We start from the raw sequence: 22023 nt of genomic DNA, 5'->3' as shown, positions 1-22023 counted from the left end.
ATCTAAGTAGTAACAATTCTGTCATTGCTGGAATCTGGACAGATTTTCTTCCTTGCTGTGAGACGTGTGCATGTGCTTATTATAGTGCATCTGGAGTATGTGTTAATTTACCTTCCTGACTTTCCAACCTGTGTGGTATTGAGAAGAGTGCATTGGTGAGACCAGTTATTTCACAGCATTTAGGTGCTTGTTGCAGACAAATCCTTTATGAAAATTTGCAGCTCCTTTTTATGAGAAATTAAAAGTGTGCCATAAAAGTGGAAGCAAAGTAAGTTTACTTTGCTTCTGTATTTGGCACAAAATTTTTCATTCAGTGTTGACACGTTGCTGCACACATACTCACTGATTATGTGCTAGCAGCTTCTGTTACAGGGTTATTTGAGGATAAAGAATTGGGAGTCAGTGTAGATAACTCAGTAAAGATGTCTGCTCAGTATGCAGCAGTAGTTTAAAAGAACAAATGGTATGCTTGAGTAAATTCAATAGGAGGCAGGAAAGTGATGTACTACTCTATGCCCTCAAGTAGATTAGTTATACCCTCCTCCCCCCCCCCTTTTTTTTTTATTCAATAAAAATATTGCGGATACGGAAGCTGCAAGGTAGTTCAGATGCTCCGAAACCTGATGAGACATGGAATGGTCAGTGCAAGGAGCAGAAACCACTGAGATGATTTGAAATAACCGCACAGATTATATAACATAACCAAACTTGCTCAGCCTTTGACACTGATTTGCACTGCTGCTGTAGCAGCCTCAGCTGATGTAGCCTGTCAATGAGTCGCTTTATGAAAGAACTTACCTAGCTTTTACCTAGTGCTTTTCATCCACACATCTTGGTGCTTTACAGGGGAGATCAGTGTGGCTGCTCCCATTTTACATGGAGAAAAGCAGTTAAAAAGGAATTGAGAGATTTACACTATGACACCTAGCAGGTCAGAGACAGAAGCAGCTGTAGGAGCCCAGGTTTCCTACATTCCAGTTCAGTTTCTATTCATAGACTGCTCTGTTTTCAACCTATGTGCTAAGAGATTACAAGTTTAGTAATTTGATTACCAAGACAGCTATGGTGCAATAGTTCAGATAAAGGAGGGATCAAGGATCTGTAACAGTTGCTAAAGCCAGAACAGACTTGAAGGATATGAACATAAGTACTTCTATTATTTTATTTTTTTTTTTTCCCTGAAAAGAAATGTATAATTGATTGTCAGAGAAAGTAAAGTATAATGAGATGTTGTTTGAAAAAGGACTACATAATTGAAAAGACGATATTTTGCCTGTTTGCACAGATAGATTGAGAAGTGTTGAAAATTGTGGATGGGGCACAGACTGTAAAATAGGGAATTAATTGTGCAGCCCTGAAGAAAACTGCACAGTTGGCTGGAGGCATTGTGGTGGTCTTATTTCCTAAAGAATGTCAGATACTGCCCACTGAAAACTCGGTGTTGAATTTTTTAAATAACATCATATTATCTCATTATAATGAACTATATCCACTGTTAATGATTATAAAATTTAATAATCGTAAGTGCCTCATAAAGAGAAATTTTTGTACTACAGAAATTCAGATGAGTGAAAATAGCTTTTCTGTTTTCTTTTCTCTCTAGTTCTTCTAGTCCAAAATGTACAGCGTGTCAAGAAAGCATAGTAAAAGATAAGGTATTGTTAAAATTGTTTCTTATTCAAGTGTATTGAATTGTGTGGTGTACATAAGATGTGTACTGCTTTGTGGCAATTATTTTGTAGGCCTAATAAGCTACCTGAGGAAGACAGTTATGTTATAAAACATAAACCATGTATTTTATGTAGGGAGACAGCTCACTTTTACTGTTAACCACATGGTAGAAAACATGTCAGCTTCAACCCTAATGGTCCAGCCAGGTGTCAGAACTTGTTTTCATAGTTGGGAGTTGCAGGAACACATTGCAGTTGTTTCCCCATCAGCTGGGAGGATGGTAAGAAATATTGCATCTCCTGTAGATGAAGAGATGTGACAGATCTAGGCAAACCTTACTCCTGATTCGGCTCCAGTGTCTACTGTTAAACTGATTTGTTTTTACAGTGTGTTGTTCTGTGAACCACACTGGAACAGCAACAGTATAGAATTACAGTAGCTGTAATAGAATCAGATGCTTATACGGATAAGTTACTTTGCTGATACCCTCTTCAGTGTTTTTCACAGCAAAACTTGTGTTGCCTTTCTCCGTCTTTGAGGGCAGAGAAAATTATTTTTGACATAGTACATGGTTTTTGCAGTTTTTACATTAGATTTTTCTGAAATGTGTAGTAAATTCTGTGTGTTAGTAGTCTTTCCTGCCTAAGTAAATACTTGTAATAGTAACAGTTTTTGATAAAAGATCAGTAGGTACATTAATCTCTGCTTTTTTTAACTCTGAATAGTTTTCTGAACAGTACTCAGCATAATTCAGTTTTGACATGGATGGGGTCTTGTTATGGTTTAAGATCAGCTGGTAGCTCAGCACCATGCAGCCACTTGCTCACCCCTCTTTCTTCCCCCCACTCTTCTGGGCAGGATGAGGAGGTGAATTGAAAGAATGTAAACCACATAGGTTGAGATAAGAACAATCCAATAACTAAAGTATACTGTAAAACTACTACTAGTAATGATAAGGAAAATAACAAGGGAGAGAATATAAAACTAAAAGGGGGGACAAAAAAAAAAAAAAAAAACAAACAAAAACCAACAAACCAACAAACCAAACCAATACACACAAGTGATGCACAATACAATTGCTCACCACCCACTGACCGATACCCAGCCTGACCCGAGCAGTGATCTGCCCTTCCAGATAACTCTCCCCCAGTTTATATACCGGGCATGATGTGCTGTGGTATGGAATACACCTTTGGCTAGTTTGAGTCAGGTGTCCTGTCTCGGCTCCTTCCTGGCTTCTTGTGCCCCTCTTCACTGTCAGAGCATGAGAGACTGAAAAGCCCTTGATCAGGGTAGGCAGCAACTAAAACATCAGTGTGCTGTCAGAATTGTTCTCATCCTGAAGCCAAAACACAGCACTGCACCAGCTACCATCTACTGCACCAGGATTAAAAATAACTGTTACAGCTGAAACCAGGACAGGTCTCCAGGAGCTCAGACCAGTAATCATGATGTCCACATTTTTGTCCTTTTAACTCTTTCTAGCTCCTCATATACCTAAATACATACATTTGTTATGAAACTTCAAATCTCTCTAACCAGGAGGAGGACAAGAAGAGCAGTGTACATTAAAAATCTGTTAGACTAATTATGCAAGTTATTTTCAGGAAACTGGAAACCTCTGTCTTCCCAGAGAATGCTGATGTCCACTATCACTGAAGAGCTTTCAGATAGTCTTGGAAGAAAAGGTTAAAATTGTCCCCTTACTTTAACTTCAGTCAGCAAAACTGTGCCTAGTAACCCTGTGAATTTGCAAAAAATACTACAGTACTGGCAACTGATTATTCAAATGAGATTTGTCGATTCATTAAACTTCACATGTGCATCTGGAAAGTAAACAAATCAGTGAACTGTGTCAGATGGTTGCAGATGGTTGCAGAGTTTCCTTTGTCATTGATACTGGGGGATAGATTCATAGTCACTGTAGACAGATCTGGTCATCATAATTCTTTGTTGCTGTTGAAAGCCTGCAGAACTGTTCTGTAATTACAGCAACCCTGCAGTGTATGCAGTATCACAGAACTCCGTTTGTTAGAGGCTGGGCTTGGTTCTTTGGTGTTTCTTAATGGTCATAAAAGCAATTGCAAAATAACTGGAAGTTTCTATCCCTTTGTTTTGGACTTCAAAATAATAGCAATGCTCTTAGTCTTTATCTGCTAATTCCTGCCCTTACCAGTGGGACTTCTTGAGATTGTAGTTCTGTTGTCTCTGTCTTTTAAGGGCTGTTATCTGTAAAAAGTGAAAAATCCGAACTCCAAGCTATTTCCAACTTCTTGCAGTTCTATTATAACAAAAAGAAACCCCCAAAACCAAATGAAAACAACAAAAAACCCTTCAAACAAACAAAAAAAAAAAAAAAAGAAACCCTCACCCAAAACACCCTTATAAACATTAAAATGGGGAAATAGGTGAAGCCTGCAGATCAGTGAAATAATAGACTGGAGGAGGCTCAAGACCTTGAAAAGTGCCTTTCATTATGTGAACTAATTGAGCTTCATTACCACTGAAATGCAAGTTTGAGTTCCAAGTAACCAGTCTAGTCACTGTGAGACTGCCTTCCATAAAGTCCTTTCTTTCTGCACCATTATGCTTTGGCTCTTCTTTGTCTTATGGTATTGTGTCTAATACACCAGCTTCCCAATGTAGAGTTCCAGTTTATGCGGGCCTTTTCTTGGCAAGCAAATAGCAAAAACATTAGTCCTTTTTTCTACCTTTCCCTTTTTTGTATTTGTAGTAAAACAGTAATTGTCCAAATATTCTCTTTCATTGGGCTGGTTCATGGTGGAGGAATCTGTGATGTTTATGTTCAAGAAAAATTGAATAGTAGGATTTTATTTCTGGCACATAAGGCTAGAATTAAATGATGGTGCTGTAGCCAAATTGTATGGCTTCTACTTCATTTCAAGTTGCATATTCTTGAGTGGTTTTAAATTTCTAAAATGAAGTGATGTTTAATTTTTCAGGTATTTAAAGATAATTGTTGCAGGAGAGAACTACTTGCCCTTCAAATATACTGCAGAAATGAAAACAAGGGCTGTAAGGAACAGCTATCTTTGGGTCAATTACTGGTGAGTAATTTAACATAGTCATAAACTTCCTTGTCAGTTAAAGAATGAGAAGAAATCTTGCAAATTAAAACCTTTTCTTGAGTTGCTCATACTAGTTGTTTATAAATGTCAGAATTTATAAATGTCGGAATAGTTAAACTATTTAGAAACTTAACTTTTTATCAGCTGTAAGGAATTGTAGTAAAAAAAATTGCGTGCTTGTGCAACATTAAAGCGTGACAATATAAATGTCTGAAGCAAGTGAGACCTGGAGGGAGAACTAAAATTGGGGAAAAATGTGTGCTTCACAAATGTGAGAAATTTAAATTCCTTTTTTTATGTGGTTTTATTTACTAGTCTTAATCCTCTCACATAAGTGGCAGTTTATGTGTGAAGTTAAACCTTTGACTTCTCCAGACTTGCACAAAATAACCTGTAGCTTTATTTCATGAATGCATAGTGTAGCAGAAATCCAGTAATTTAATGGTTATAAGGTATGACTACACAGCAGTTTGCAGTGAGATGTGTAGGTACTTGCTTTAAATGAGCAAGCTCGGGTACTTAAACAACTGAAAACAGCATTTATGTTTATGTGCAATAATATACCTTGAAGAATGTTTACCTTTTGTTTAAATAGCCTGTGTGGAATTTTGGACTGTGTTAGAATGCTTTTGGTATGAGAATAGTTTGTGTACATCTGTAATATAGTGAAATCTGCTGTCTAGGTAAAGGGAGTGTAAAGCCAGAAATGCATTCCTGAGTAGGTTTGTTAGTTATTTGTTCTTGCACAATATGGTGCGCAGAATAACTTCGCTTTCATTGTTTCTGAAGTTATTTAATGTCGGATGTCTTTACAGGATAGAAGACATACACAAAACTTAGTTGGCTTGACTAATATTTTAAATCTTTCAGATGCATTTGAAAACCGATTGTCAGTTTGAAGAACTATCGTGTCCTCGTGCTGATTGCAAAGAAAAAATACTGAGAAAAGATTTGCCAGACCATGTAGAGAAGACCTGTAAATACCGGGAGACAACTTGTAAATACTGTAAAAGCCAAGTCCCAATGATAATGTTGCAGGTGCGGTATTTTCTTGTGTATATAGACCAGAATTCTGTGTATTAATGTGGAATAATAACTCTTCTTGTGCTTCTGTGTAGCTGCCCATACAGCCTTGGCCTCTCAGGCACAATTAGTAAGTCAAAAAAGTAGGCTGACATTCAAAACATGCATTCTTCTGTGAAAAGAGTTGCTGTATTGAGTGGGAAGCACTTTCTTTTTTTTTATCTCCTGATCAGATATTGCATTTTAAAAAAATAAATCAGATCCACTGCATTATATTGATACTAAAGTAATTTTTGCTGTGTTTTTTTATTTTGCTTAAATAGATACAATAAATGCAACTACCATGATAACAATTAAATATTGCATAGGACAAGCATAAGCATAACAATTGGCTGGAAAAATAGTATCTTTCTATATAATCCTTCTTGGGTGGTCTGTTATGAGAGGAAAGGAGGAAATAGTGTAAAAACAAATTGTGTCGTGGCATAACCAGCAATGATACCTGACAGGCCTAGTCAGAGTTCCTGCTGTTAATGGCATACAAGTAGGTTGTCTTACAAGTAGCATATTGTGAGTTAGAAGTATAAGGCAGAGGCTGAGAAAGTCATACCTACTTTACATACAGAATTGTAACTTGACTGTGTTATTTCACATTGAACTGAATTATGCTGAACCTGTCCTGCTGTAATTTTAACACTTTGAAAGAAATTCTGTTTATATAGTTTCTGTAGTTTGACAGTCTTGGATTGTCAGTATAGTAAGAGTGATGAAAATTTAATTTTCATTTGTGTTCTTGTGTATTGTTTGTTAGGTGAAGTTTCACAACAATAAAAAAGCATTCTTTGCTCAGAGATGTTGTTACAAAAAGGTATAGGTAGAATCACACCAAGTTCTGATTTAGATCTGGCTTTCAATTATTTGAGTGTATACTTGCAAAGGCTGGTACTTTAATTATTGTGCATTCACCTAGCATAAGGTATCTGAGATGTGAAAATCAAGCTTACACTGTGTTTATTCTTACACATTCTGATACAAAGGGGAAACTGTGTTTAGTTAGGTTATGAATGCTGTTCTCCCAGAGTTTTCTTTAGGCTGGGAATCTATGTGAGGCAAAAGAGTGACATTAAAGAATGTGTAGTATCTTAACAGGCAAAATCAGTGAGTACTAAATATGTCTTGTTATACAAACTGGATTTCCATATCTAAGCAACATACAGGTTCTTTGTAGCAATTTCTTTTTATAGGAGCAATGTAGTTAAACTTGTCAGTCTTGAAATCCTTCTTAGGTTTTGAGGAACATAGAATTCTGTTTAAGAGGTTTCTCTTTTGTAAGCTGTTGATGGGTTTAACATTTGTGAAATCTTTGAACTAGTGGTACCTTTCAACATACTTAGACTAAAGCCACCTCAGCTTCTATCAGATTTTTAGTTCACAGTGAAGCCTAATTTAGGCATACACATTGGAAACAAGAATGGCATATTACTCTGAAGTAGAGAAAAGAGTGCGTGTAAATAAAGTAACTGCTCTCCGAAATCCCAAGTAATGGAATTCTGAGTTGCTTTAAAAGGTAATAGAAGTGGCTTATCCAGAGAGCCAAAGAGGTTGGTTAAAATGTAGTTTTATGTTGGGATGTCACTGTTTTGATTGTGTTAAAGTTGGTACCGCTATACACCTGCCCTTAAGAGTTCTTAACAAATCTACATTTGTAAATCAGAACATTTCCAAGCAGTATTATGTGTTCTCATGTTGTCATTGGCTTATGATGATAGTCTTGTTCAGAAACATCCTGAATGACCAAGCAGCCTTTTTTCTAACCAGATTTGCCTATCCCATATTGCCCTTTTAGTCCTCATCATGCTTGTAGTAAGCATGGGTAAAGCCTTTCCCAAATCTTCGTTTGCGAAGCCAGGCCATCAGCCAATCAATCAATCAGTATGTTTCAGTATGAAGAAAAAAGGACAGTTTGCTTCCATGCTGCTTTAAGGGTGTAGAAAGCTCTGCAATTAGAAAATTAACAATTGGCTACTGTTTTTATTTTTTTTTCCTAGATTTTAAAAATTTCAGTTACTATAGAAATACAGCTTTTTCTTGTTGTGGCCTGATAAAATGTTACCTTGTACTTTGGTAATGAGAATCAAAAGCTGAGTGAGACTGTACATTTGTATGAAAGGCTCCTATTGAATTCTCATTTGAGTTTTGTCACCCAGACCTTAAGTTCATTTCTAGCCTAAGATTTTCTCTCATGTAATGATGACTCAATCAGGCCTCAGTGACTTGAACTGAAAATGGAGATAAAGGGAGTGTACTGAGGAAAAAGGTATGGAAATGGAAACAAAAATAATTTTACTGGAGTATGTATGGTTCCTATCTTCATAGAATCCCGTGACCCGTGGGGTAGGAAATCCCCATTGTTGGAGGCAGACTCTTTAGTTAGCATTAGTACACTGGTTTTTAGATTGCATGTGTCTTGCCTGCACTGTCACAAGGTGGGATAACTTCTCAATTTCTTTTCTTTTGTTTACATCATCTCAAAAGTTGTTTTCTTTTCTTTTTTCATCCTATACTTCTGGCAGATAAAGATGGTGTGTTCTTAAATCAGAAATTAGTAGCCTGAAATGCTTCTGAATTATTATATTTTTCACAGAATCATACCATGGTTTGGGTTGGAAGGGACCTTTAAAATCATCAGGTTCCAACTTCTTTGCCATGGGCAGGGACACACCTTCCACTACACCAGGTTGCTCAAAGACCCATCCATCCTGGCCTTGAACACTTCAAGGGAGAGTCATAACTTATCTGGGCATCATGTTCCAGTGTCTCAACCCTCACAGTAAAGAATTTCTTTCTAATAACTAATCTAAATCTACCCATTTACAGATTAAAGCCATTCCCCCTCATCCTGTTGCTACACGCCCTTGTAAAAGTGTCTCTCCAGATTTATTGTAGCCCTCTTCTGGTACTGGAAGGCTGCTAGAAGCTTTCCCCTGAGCCCTCTCTTCTCCACACTGAACAAGCCCAACTCTCTCAGCCTCTCTGGACTGGAGAGGTGCTCCAAGATCCTCTGATCATCCTGGTGGCCCTTGTCTGGACTCTCTGCAATAGGTCCATGTCCTTCTTATTTTTGGGGCCCCAGAGCTGAATATAGTACTCCAGGTGGGGTCTAATGAGAGCAAGTAGAGGGGGAGAATCGCTTCCCTCAACCTGCCGGTCGTGTACCTTGTGTTGCAGTCCAGGGCATGGTTGGCTTTCATAGAATCAGAATAGTTAGGGTTGGAAAGGACCTTAAGATCATCTAGTTCCAACCCCCCTGCCAAGGGCAGGGACACCTCACACTAAACCATCCCACCCAAGGCTCTGTCCAACCTGCCCTTGAGCGCCGTCAGGGATGGAGCATTCACAGGTTCGCTGGGCAACCCATTCCAGTGCCTCACCACCCTTACAGTAAAGAATTTCTTCATTATATCCAGTCTAAACTTCCCCTGTTTAAGTTTGAACCAGTTACCCCTTGTCCTGTCACTGCAGTCCCTAATGAATAGTCCATCCCCAGCTATGAGGTCTCCACGCAGCTTTCTCTTCTCCAGGCTGAACAGCCCCAACTTTCTCAGTCTGTCTTCACACAGGAGGTGCTCCAGTCCCCTGATCATCCTCGTGGACCTCCTCTGGGCTTGTTCCAGCAGTTCCATGTCTTTTTATGTTGAGGACACCAGAACTGCACACAGTACTCAAAGTGAGGTCTCACAAGAGCAGAGTAGAGGGGCAGGATCACCTCCTTAGACCTGCTGGTCACGCTCCTTTTGATGCAGCCCAGGATACGGTTGGCTTTCTGGGCTGTGAGCGCACACTACTGCCGGCTCATGTTCATTTTCTCATTGACCAACACCCCCAAGTCCTTCTCCCCAGGGCTGCTCTGAATCTCTTCTCTGCCCAACCTGTAGCTGTGCCTGGGATTGCTCTGACCCAGGTGTAGTTCCTTGCACTTGGCATGGTTAAACTTTATAAGGTTGGCATCAGCCCACCTCACAAGTGTGTCACGGTCCCTCTGGATGGCATCCCTTCCCTCCAGCGTATCAACCGAACCACACAGCTTGGTGTCATCGGCAAACTTGCTGAGGGCACAAAATCCCACTGTCCATGTCAGTGACAAAGGTGTTGAACAAGACCGGTCCCAACACTGATCCCTGAGGGACATCACTCATTACTGGTCTCCAGCTGGACATCAAGCCATTAACCAGAACTCTTTGTGTGCGGCCATCCAGCCAGTTCTTTATCCACCGAGTGGTCTATCTATCAAGTTGATGTCTCTCCAATTTAGAGAGAAGGATGTTGTGTGGAACAGTGTCAAACGCTTTGCACAAGTCCAGGTAGATGACATTAACTGCTCTACCCCTGTCCATCAGTTCCATAGCCCCATCATAGAAGGCCACCAAATTGGTGAGGCAGGATTTCCCCTTAGTGAAGCCATGCTGGCTGTCACCAAGCACCTTGTTGTTTTTCATGTGCCTTAGCATGCCTTCCAGGAGAATCTGCTCCAAGATTTTGCCAGGCACAGAGGTGAGACTGACTGCTCTGTAATTCCCTGGGTCATCCATTTTCCCCCTCTTGAAAATGGGGGTTATATTTCCCTTTTTCCAGTCGTCGGGAACTTCACCTAACTGCCATGATTTTTGAAATATGGCCAGTGGCTTAGCAACTTCATTCACCAGCTCCTTCAGGACCCGCAGATGGATTTCATCAGGTCCCATGGACTTGTGTACGTTCAGGTTCTTAAGATGGTCTCGAACCAGATCCTCTCCTACAGTGGGCCCAAGGTCTTCATTCTCACAGTCCCTGCGTCTGCCTTCCAAGATTTGGGTGGTGCAGTCAGAGCCTTTGCCAGTGAAGACTGAGGCAAAGAAGTCATTCAGAACCTCAGTCTTCTCCAAATCCTGTGTACCCAGTTCTCCTGATAGCTTTCCGGAGGAGGCCTGTGTTATCCCTAGTCTGTCGCTACATACCTATAGAATCCCTTTCTGTTATCTTTAACGTCCCTAGCCAAGTTAATTCTAGCTGGGCCATAGCTTTCCTAACCTGGTCCCTAGTTTCCCGGGCAACATCCCTGTATTCTTCCCAGGCCCCCTGTTCTTGCTTCCACTTTTTATAAGCCTCTTTTTTCCTTTTAATTTTCCTCAGCAGCTCCTTATCCATCCAAGGAGGTCTCCTGGCCCTCCTGCTGCACTTCCTTCTAGTTGGGATGCAACACTCCTGAGCTTGTAGCAGGTGATCCTTGAATATCAACCAACAGTGTTGGTTCCCCCTGCCCTCTAGGGCTATATCCCATGGAACCTTACTAAGCAGGTTCCTGAAGAGGCCAAAATCTGCTCTCTAAGCAGTTACCTCTTTCTGGGCTGGAAACATACTGCCAGCTCATGTTGAGCTTCTAGTGAACCACCACCCGCAAGTCCTTCTCCTCGGGGCTGCTCTCAGTCCAGTCTCCGCCCAGCCTGTAGTTGTGCTTGGGGTTGCTCTGACCCAGGTGCAGGACTTTGCTCTTGGCCTGTTGAACATCATGAGGTTTGCCCAGGCCCACCTCTCGAACCTGTCAAGGTCCCTCTCAATGCCATCCCTTCCCTCCAGTGTGTTGACTGCACCACGCAGCTTGGTGTCATTGGCAAACTTGCTGAGGGTGCACTCAATCTCACCGTGTCACCAACAGAGATGTTAAACATTTCCAGTCTCAGTAATGACCCTTGAGAAACATTGCTCACCTTGGTGTCCATCTGGACCTCAAGCCATTCACTGCAACTATTTGAGTGCAACCATTTAGGCAATTCTTTGTCCACCAAGTGGTCCATTCCTCAAATCCATGTCTCTTCAATTTAGAAACATGGATGTCATTCAGGACAGCATCAAATGCTTTTGCATGAGTCCAGGTAGATGGACTTGGACAGGTTTTCTCTGGATAATCAAAAAAACTACTTAAAAGTGCTTCTTTAAAATCTGTACTTGGACAGTATTATTGTGGTCAGTAGGAAGAGGATTCTGCCAGTGGAATGGGATTGCTGTGGTATATCCTGAAATCACTGGAAAGGTTCCCCATGGTTTCAGTGGGTGGGCCCTGGGATGTGAAGTGGAGAACTGGAAAGAGGGCTGTTGTCTTTTTATCATGAACTGAGAGTCAGTGTTACAGCCTTTGCCAGATAGTTTGAGTAGGTTAGAGAAGAGAGGAAGGGAAATAAAATTAAGGAATAGATGATAGAAGGGAGTATTATTTTTCTAGTTTTCTAGTTATAGTTGATAAACCATTAAAGAAGTTTGTAGGGCAGGAGGCTCCTAAAGCTGCATGATATACCCTTACTAGAAAGGGTATCTGTAGTGGTGCTGCTAGCGCTTAAAGATGCCCATTTTTGTCAGTGTTTCTTTGGGAAGAAAACTAGACTTCTTGTTTCATTGCTCTAAGTGAAAACAATAAAACGGGAAGCAAATAACTTTCTACTCTGCATGGGAAAATACAACCACCCCTTAATTTTTGCTTCAGAATACAAGCATATCTGTCGATCTATTGAAAGCATAAACTGATGTTTAAGCAATTACAGTTCTGTACCTGCACAATTGGGGTAAACACTGAGAAAGATTGTGTGTTTTTAGTTACTGTGGGATGCTTTTCTTTGCAGGTAAGTGCTCTCTTTAATTTCAGAGTAAGAGTTGATCTGTGGTATGTTTGCCTTTTTTTTTTTTTTCTCCCCTCTGTAGAAACATGAAGATACAGACTGCCCGTGTGTCATGGTTTCATGTCCTCATAAATGTAGTGTTAAAACACTCATGAGGAGCGAGGTAAGAAGTCATGCTCAGTGTTGTGCTGAAAAATTAAATATCTTTTTAGTAAGATCTCGCAAGAATTTTGCCAGAAGCCATTTTTTTATTAAAATGTGAGATCTAAAGAAAAGCTTTTTCTACCACACAGTTAAGTGTGATAACACCCAAATATTTTTAATAATTTCTTGAAAAACTATTTAAAAAGATGTGATTTCTGAGATTTGTGTTATTATTACACTTTGCTTGCCCAAGATTAGCGCATGTCTTTCCTGCTTTCATTTTTACTAGCTCTTCCCCTGCACTTCCCCCATTTGAAGCGTTTGTTGAGCATAATAGAGCAGCATCTTGGATAGTTAGCTTATTTTAAAATAAAAAGAGGGATTTAATATTTAGTGCACATGGACAGGAGTTAGTAAAGACTAGAAAAATCATGGACGTGTGTAGAATCCTTCAATGGGAAAACTTTAAGTTATCATTAAGTCTGTTAAATTTGGGAAAAAAAAAACCTGACACACAGAATTAGTGTACGATACAAAGTAATATCAGTACAAAGTTCCAACAGCCAAATGCAACAATGCATAAAAATGTCTCTTAATGTAGAGAAGCTTGTAGGAATATTATAAAGACCAGAGTAAAAAAAATTTAAATCTTTTCTTGTTTGAACAGATCTATATTCTTGTGCATTAAACAATTTAAGTACCGTCTGTCAGAGTTGATGTGTTTATTTTTTTCCTAACATAGAACTTATTCTCCAAGGATGGGGAAGAGCTTATTTAAGTCTTCAGCTCTCTGTAAGCCTCATTTAAAGAAAGTTAAGTTTCTGATCTGAGGATAAGCTTTCCTCTTTTCTCTGATAATTACTTCCTCAGTTGGATTTATAAGATTTTTCAGTTACACTTGTAAATTATTAATCAAGTTGTAGTGCACAAGGGATATAAGGCACCTACCAAACACAGGGGTAGTCTTTTCCCCCATGATAATGAAATACGTGATAGATACTGTACCTATTAGGAGAAATAGAGCAGCTAAAAAAAGAGAAAATATATACATTGAGCTAATTCTATGAGTGCTTTCTTCCAAGTTTAGATCCTGGTTCTGGAACATTTAGGCATATTCTTACATCTTCAGCGGTTACTTTGAGGTTTATCTGAGTGCTTGTAGGAATTGACCCATGAAAGGCTGGGTTGTTACACATATAGTCAGAAGTGGATTCTGAAACCACCATTAGCAACAGAACTTTAAACAGTCATCTTGCCCTGCATCATCTGTTGCTGTATGCTGCTTAATTTTTTTCTGATACTGTGAAAATGTGATATTACTTAGCTGCATGGCTAGGGACAATGACTCTAATGTGGAAAATGGGAAAATGCCTGCCTAACAGTTTGAGAAAATTCTGTAGTGTACAACAAATTACTATCTTACTGTAGAATAAAAGGCAGTTTTTACTGTTAAATTCATAACTCTTTGGCAGACTTCTAGTTTAAGAAGTTGAACATGTGGCATTGTTGTGAAGCCTGTTGTACCACGTCTCTCTCTTACTTGGTTTTACTTTTTTTCTGAACCACCTGTCTTGGAACTACACTCTGAATTTCTGCAGGTAGTGTTTAGAACATAATAGGTGTATATCAGAGATGAGCGACCAATTTCATCTCAGTATCAGATTTTAAAGACTGACCTGTCTTTACCAGAACTATGTGTCTAAAGCAGCATTGGTTCACTACCTCTTTCCATGGAGGTGGATGAGCTGAGTCATGTGGAGCTTATGGCGTGGGAATTTCAAATGAGTTTTTGAAACCCTAAAGGGTGATGGCAGCTGAGGAGCTGTGCTCTAGCTCCTGTCTGCTTTGAGGGAAATATGAACTGCAGATCGTGTTTTTGAACAGGGAGTGTTTATTGCACTATCCCTTCCAGAAAAGGCTCTTGCTTCAACTTTTGGGCAGTTTGCATCCAGCTGCTGCCCTCTGTGCTGCAATGGCTTCTGTCTGTATGTATGTATATGCTTCTGTGAATTGGTTCATTTTTAAATGAAAAGTGGTCTGTGCTCATAATAATCCAAGATACTGGAATAAATCTCAATCTGTGAAAAATGCAGGCATTTTACTAATCAATTTTACTCCTGTGTACTGCATTTTCTTTAAAATTACTGAACTGTACCTATTCTAAAACTCTGTCTGTTTCATACAGTACTTGTTTAGTCTTTTTCGTGTAACTTAACTGTTAAATTCAGGCATGGAGAGAATTGCATGTTATGTTTTGAAAAATCGGTTCCTCATGAAATTAGAATTAGAAAAAATGTACTTTACTACAGTGAAACTGATCTTCAGACTTGCTCAGAGCACCAGTAAAAAATCACTTGTTGAGAAGAAATTAGCCATTCACTAAAGTCAAATGAAATCATATAAATAATAGTAGTGTGTTCTTTCTGTTTGCTTTTTTTTTTTTTTAAATTGGGTTGCCTACTGAAATAGTCTTTAGTAAAAGTTTCACTGTATATTAAATGTATCACACTGTATACTGTATTGGCATGTGCGTGTGGTTTACATATGTGTATATATAGCATTTGCACTTCAGACTGGAGAAAATATACACACGTGTATTGTATGTTCTGCAAATGGCACACAATACAAACCTGATAACCTGTGCCCTTTATGTTTTGAGCATTATCATGCAAACGTCTTTTGCCAAAACTCACATTTTTTTCCTATTGCAGTTGAATGCACATTTGTCAGAATGTATTAATGCCCCAAGTACCTGTAGTTTTAAGCGTTATGGCTGCACTTTTCAGGTCAGTATATAACAATTATACTTCCCAATTGATGAAAGTCTGCAAATAGAACCTAACTCTTTGACATTAAAGTTCTGGACTTCTGTAGTCTTGGTTAAGAAAAAGTGATCCAGTTGCACCAAGTGATTATGCAGCAGATGTTTGGTTTTGCATTTTAAAAATAAACAATATAAAAAAGCCCACACATTCCTGCAGTGGTTTGGGAGTTCAGTTATTACGTGCATCATGTTGAAATAGGAAGATGATATATTTGAAGAACTTTTAAACTTAGAATAAAAGGGAAGTTACTTTTGTTCTTCAGAAAATAGACTCGTAACTTCAGTTGTTTCTATGAAAATACATAATTTTCTTGAGCTAAGTATGTTTATATTTTCTCTCATTTGTGTGTCTTAGTATTTTTATTAAGGTTAAGCATAGGTTAACACACTTAACATGTATTTTTATGTGCATTCGTATGTCTCTGTGCACATAGGTGTATAATCAAAGCATATCCTGACATTTAAAAAAAGAAGTTGTAGGTTTTAATCCTGGCAATCCCTGCAATATTAAAAAAAAAAAAAAAAGAAAACCAGACCTCAGAGTTTAGTTTCAGTATTTTTATTCCAGTCTCTTCCAATATTCCCCTTCTCTTGTCGTATATCTTGGGGAATTCGGATGCTTATATAATGAAGAGATTAGGAACCTTCAGAAACCACTGACAGGAAAATACAGAGTTTATCTGACAGTGTGATTCATTTGTTAGCCCACGACAACTTTGAGAGACAAAAACTGTAAGCAGCAGCACTTCTCAATAAATTACTTCCTGCAGGTATTTCCAGGTTCTTAAATACGAGCATTCATCATTTTAAGAGTTAACAGTAATGCTCTTCATGGTAGAACTGATCAATGCCGTAACCCTGCCCACTGTTATGTCGTATGTATTGCCATTCATTTTATGTATGTATATGTGTGCATATATGTACATATATCCACATATATATTTTTAGTAATTTATATAGAGTACATACCTTGAGGATCATTGAAACCCTTTCAGTTGTTTTGCAGCATATCTACCATAAAAGCTGATATACTCTGCATTGCAAAACACTAATAGAAGTAGGTGTAATGCAGCAACATACAAATAAAGTAATATGGTCTGCATCTTATGTACTCTGTATATGATCTATGTGTGTTCTGTAAACTTTTTTATATAGTGGTTATTTGTAACAGCATTTCTAGGTTGTGCAGAGGCAGCATATCCGAATATCATAGAGCAATCATGGTAACATCTTAAGATGACAAACTAGGCATTGTAATATCTCTCAAAATAGTTTATAAAGCTGGCAGCTTCCAGTGATGATAAATTTATCTTAAATATTTGTCTTTAATACTCAACTGAGGGAAAATTAAGTGTTTATGAAGCTGTTGATGAAATACAGCAGAAGTTTTAAACTGCAGTTTGGGGAATTGGACTTTCTAGGTTTTGTATGACTCAGGAGTTTTATTGTGCTTTATTTAGTGTAAAGCTACATAGAAGACTCTAAAATACAATTCATTTTGTAAATCTTTTTCATCTTTATTGTCTCTGATGTGTCAAGCACAGTGGATGGAGATATATGGCAATTGTATAAAACACTTGCGATATTAAATGTGTTCCTGACTTTTGCAAATTCCTGAGTAGATTTCCCTTCTCTCTACAGTTCTGCAACGTGCATCTGTGAACCAAAATATGTAGTGTTGGTTCGATGTCTTGATATACTCTTTCTTTATAGGTTTAAAAGGAGTGGAATTGGCTAAAATGTATAAATTCTTTGTTGTCACAGGGAACAAACCAACAAATTAAAGCACATGAAGCCAGCTCAGCAGTGCAGCATGTTAACTTATTGAAAGAGTGGAGCAATGCTCTAGAAAATAAGGTATATCTTCTACTCACTTCTAATTTTCATTGATTTCTTTAAATCATATAAAAGTACTAGAAGAAGGACTTTTTTTTTTCTGTTTAACAGCTGTTCAACAGTACAGCTAAAGCACCAGTAGGCTCCAAAAGCAGTCAAGCCATTTAGCATATCTGGTACCTTTGTTATAACAAAATGCTGTGAGAAACTTGGCTTCACAACTCCATATACAATTTTCCTCATTGGTAACTTAATTAAAACACTATCTTCATGTAGATAAAAAGTCCAGTATTAAATTTCCTTTCTGAGCTGCCTTCTTACAAAAGGGGAGGCTTCAAAAAGGTATGGCAGATATGAGCTGTATTTTTGCTACCTCAGTATTTTTTCCAGAGATAACATTATTAGAAATAGCATGTAATAAACCAGTAATTTTATTTATTTTTGTTCTTTCTTGCTCTCCAAACTTAATGAACTGCAAAGGTTAATTAAATTAAACATACTATAACTCCTGGGCATGATGATTTCTAATTTTGTGGTAGACCACAATGAAGTTCATGTTGAAGTGCTTCCTTGGGACTCCTGCTTTTAGACTGTTCACAATTTGGGAGGTGTTGGAAATCATATCAGTATCGGCTATGATCTATCATGTAGATGACTTAGCCATCTGTCTGCGAATAAAATTTAAGGCATTTGATACATAAATGCAAAACTGAAGAACAAATCACTGTTTTGAGGTTAGCAAACTGCCTAATAAGTGTATTCTTTTCTTGACCTACAGTGATCCCATGTGCATGGGTTTCCAGCAAGGTACTACAGCTACAGAAAGTACAGTTTTCAAACAGAAGTTAACAGCAACAGCAAAATATGGTTTTGGTTTTTGTCCCCAGCACATTTTGTCTCTGGACTGCTTGGTTTTGAACTTAAGGTCCCATGAGGAAACCACTGAACCTGGGAATGGTCTAGTGTAGTTTTGGGGTTTTTTTAGGTAGAATTTTACTACATGTGTAGGTCTTAATTTTGGTGATCAATAACAATACTTAAGTTTTCTTTTGCACTTGAATCTCTTTGTTAATGTAGGAACTATACACTTTTTGATTTTGACAGATACAAATTCATATCCTTAGTTCTTTTTTTCATTAGTCTTGATTAAAACAACACAATTTATTTTACATCATAGGAAAAAAACACCACAGGTTCCCTGTGACTTCCGTATAGATTGTTCTGCTTTTTGTCAGTGTCCTGAGAGGTTCTTTGTCATTTAAAGAATGCCCAGCAGTTCTGTGTTTGTCTCTTAATAGAGCTAAGAGAATATACACTTTACTACTCTTATGTTCAATTTTTGCTTTAATTTTCATTTAGGACATAACTTCTTATCATTGTTTGTCCATTTTTATATATATATTATTTTTTTTCCTTTTCACTTCCTGCTTTGTAGACTTCTTCGTATTCATAATAAAGAGTTGAATCACTGGAAATCCCAAGACCGTGCCAAGTTACCAGAATAGCTAACCACATATCATATGTCAGTGACTTTATTTTAGAGAGGGGTAACAAAATGATTGTAACTTTATTGTTCTTTTCTTTGAGAAGAAATGAATCGATAACAGTGCAAAGTTAATTTAGCTGATGAATATCCCAGAAATCTTGGCCCTGCTGAAGTCAGGGGAAGTCATGTTGATTTCTGTAGGGTCAAGATTTCATTTGGAGTACTCACTGTGATGTGTATGGAGGAGAAAGGAGAAGTTGCCTGCTCCCAGTCACCACGCTCTTTAACAGTGCTTGTGGATTGTGCGAACTGAAAGTCTTCAGAGCTGCAAAGCTTGTGTTATCAGTTTAGTATTTTAATGGTGCTGTGGGCAAAGAACAGTAAAAGGTCAGATGTAAAATCTTGAATCGAAATCTTGTGGGGCAAGTTTAAAATTTCATGCTTTGTTCACTCTGTGATGGGACAGACTGAACTCCCACGGGTTTTGTGATCTTGGAAATAATGAGTTGAACATAAGTCTCGCTTAATGTGACTTTGTCACATTCTTAAAGAAATGTTGTATAAACCGTTTTCTCTTTTTTAATACATGACTTAAACACGGAGCCTTTTAAATCCATTTCTTTGTAGTGTGAAGTTTCCTCCATTCTTTTTTAGTAAGCAGTAATAAGGAATAGCTAATCTGAAAAAATGCAGAATAGAGCATGCTTTGTCCTAGCAATATTTAAAATAGGACAAGGAAGTAAGGGAAGTTGAATGGTGCAGTTTATAAACAGATGCTGTTTCCTTTACCATATCTTTTTTAACTAGAGTTCCAAAGATGTCAGATGCAATTAAGAGATTATATTTAAAGATTTCTTATTCACAAATTACCACCTAACTACAGTTACTAACTTGGCAATGACAGATGACTAAGGGCTGCAGGACATAATTCTGTTTTTCTTGTGTTCTGTAAAACTGCGTGGAAAATCTCAGTACAAGACAGGCCTGAGTTTTATAACTCAGTACAGAAATGGAAATGTAATGCTAGTGACACAGAGTGTAACTGCCTTATGATTGGGAGGCCTGGGGAGGAAACAATGAGAAAAGGGGAATGTAAAGATCACAGTTAACTAAAAAACTCTGATTCATTAAGGAAAAAGAGGATGCAAAAAATTAAAAGTGGCTACCCAGCAGATCTGAAGTATGTGGGAGGCAAGGATGCTGATTTAAATTTAAACTTGTTCTTGAAAATTTTCTCTAGTATCTAGCTATGCATTCCTTCAGCCTCAAGATTGTTTCTCTCTCTGCAGTGGCAAAAAGTAGCTTTGTCTCATTTCTGTTGAGCCTCTTCTCCCAGTTTTTCCATATATAAAATGAGAAACTAATGTATGTGTGTATATGCGCACATGCTGTGGTATATTGAAAAGTAGATACCTATATGTTATGGTATCTGTATTTTCGGGCCTCTGTCTGATGAACCTGCTGAATGCCTGTGGACTTCAAAGCTCTTGTCTAGTTTAGGCTAGTATAGAGATTGAAATTATTTGCCTTTTTAAACAGGCTTGCTTCTTGAGTCTAAGAGTGTGATTCAGTAGTAGTGATATCTAAGTGATTTGACTGTGACTTATTAGAAGGCAGTTAAGGTGGCGGAATTCTACAGTGGTATCTACATCAGAAGTATAAGTGGCATGACCTCAAGGTAGCACCTGTATTGGTAGTGGTGGTGTATGTTTTTTGGGGGAACATGATGCATCCAAGTGGTCTTAATGTGGAGTGTTTACCAAGATTTTCTGGGGTCAGAAATGGTGCTGCTTCTTATCCATATAAAGATCTATCTGTGGAGCTAGGCAGGGCATTTCCAAATGTAACTTTGTGTCAAGTGTATTTTCTCTACGTTTTTGCCACTGAATTATCTGACCTGGGGAAAAACAAGACTTTTTTTTTTTTTTTTTTTTTTTTTGGAAAAAAAAGCAAGCCACCACCAAAAAGCAGCCCCCTTCCTCTAACCACATTAATGAGCAGAGCACGAAATACTGTGACAGAATATTTACTGTATTACTTTCATCCCCAAGGAATAGATACTATATGATACTCTTCTAACAAGGCTTACGTTTTAAAATCGGAATGAGTCACTAATGAACAAATTCATAAAATGTCAATACAGGGAGAGAATATAATCCTCTGCCTGTAGCTCTTTAGTCTTTTGTACTAGTAGGCACCATTGTATTTTCCTTCAGATACATGGATCCCTTCTGTATTCACTCATTTCAGGAGTTTTCATCACCATATTTTGTGAAGCCAAGCCAATCCCATGCAGATGATATTTTTTCTTAAATTTGCTGTCAATCAGGATAGATTGTGGTAGGTGGGGAAGATTAATATTCCCCTTCCCAACCAGCTTTTCATTTGCTGAGCTTCTCTCTGGTATCCCTTCTATGCTGGGCTTGAGTTCTTTACACTGATCTAGAGCTAAATAGGTTGATTCTTCCAAACTCCAAGCTACTCCTAAGTCAGTCAGTGGAAACCAAGAAACCAAACCATTAAATAACAAACTGAATAAAGAAAATAATATGCTTAGAGACAAGTTATTTTGCTGTTTGTGTATCCCATCTGCACTTTCATTAGCCAAAGTTGTACCAATACCACACTGTGGAAGTGCAAAAGTAGCTATCAGAAAGTTGGCGTTTGTTTATTTATTTATTTGCAAGATACAAGAGAGATTTTACTAGGATCTCAGCCCTTTCATATGTGTAAGAGAGTTTAAAACTAACAAAGTTATAGGTATTTGTAATAAACTTTGGCAGGAGTAATTGTAGAATTTTTTCCAGGTGGCCTTGCTCCAGAATGAAAGTTTGGAAAAGAACAAGAGTATACAAACTTTACATAATCAGATTTGTAGCTTTGAAATAGAAATTGAAAGACAGAAGGAAATGCTGCGGAATAATGAATCTAAAATACTTCACTTACAGGTAAGAAATTCAGAATCTCCCCATTGAAGCAGAAATGGTAGTAGCTTCTGTTCTGTGCCTTTACACTTGTGAAGTTAGGTGTTCCAATTAAAAAGGGGGGGGACAGAGTTTACCCTGTTATAAAGCTATTGTGATTATTCCCCCTGCCCCTGGTCAGTAACTGGTTGGTCTGTTGGAGTAAGATAACTCACTAGAACACTGCAGCTGCCTAGCCTATGTTAAAACAAAATGCTCTGTTTAAAAAGGGAAAAGATTGAAATTAAAATAACAGATCTTAACCGGAGGAATAATTGTAACTATTTTGACTTCTCTACAAAAGTGCTTGAGGAACTACTGTCAGACTGGAGAACTGGAG

At 38.1% G+C, this 22023-nt stretch overlaps 1 protein-coding gene across 4 annotated transcripts in view; it reads left to right on the top strand.

Moving 5' to 3' along the window:
- Positions 1-22023, top strand: part of TRAF3 (TNF receptor associated factor 3) — a 74271-nt gene that overhangs the window by 38795 nt on the left and 13453 nt on the right. For all 4 annotated transcript variants that reach the window (XM_065685177.1, XM_065685178.1, XM_065685175.1 and 1 more), the window contains 7 exons: positions 1604-1655; positions 4635-4739; positions 5631-5798; positions 12513-12593; positions 15286-15360; positions 17163-17255; positions 21528-21668. In XM_065685177.1, coding sequence (XP_065541249.1) covers positions 1604-1655; positions 4635-4739; positions 5631-5798; positions 12513-12593; positions 15286-15360; positions 17163-17255; positions 21528-21668 — 715 coding nt within the window. The remainder of the gene's footprint in view (positions 1-1603; positions 1656-4634; positions 4740-5630; positions 5799-12512; positions 12594-15285; positions 15361-17162; positions 17256-21527; positions 21669-22023) is intronic.

Source organism: Lathamus discolor, chromosome 6 (genome assembly GCF_037157495.1).
Source record: "Lathamus discolor isolate bLatDis1 chromosome 6, bLatDis1.hap1, whole genome shotgun sequence".
Classification (NCBI taxonomy): domain Eukaryota; kingdom Metazoa; phylum Chordata; class Aves; order Psittaciformes; family Psittacidae; genus Lathamus; species Lathamus discolor.
This window is presented reverse-complemented; position numbering and strand designations above follow the sequence as displayed.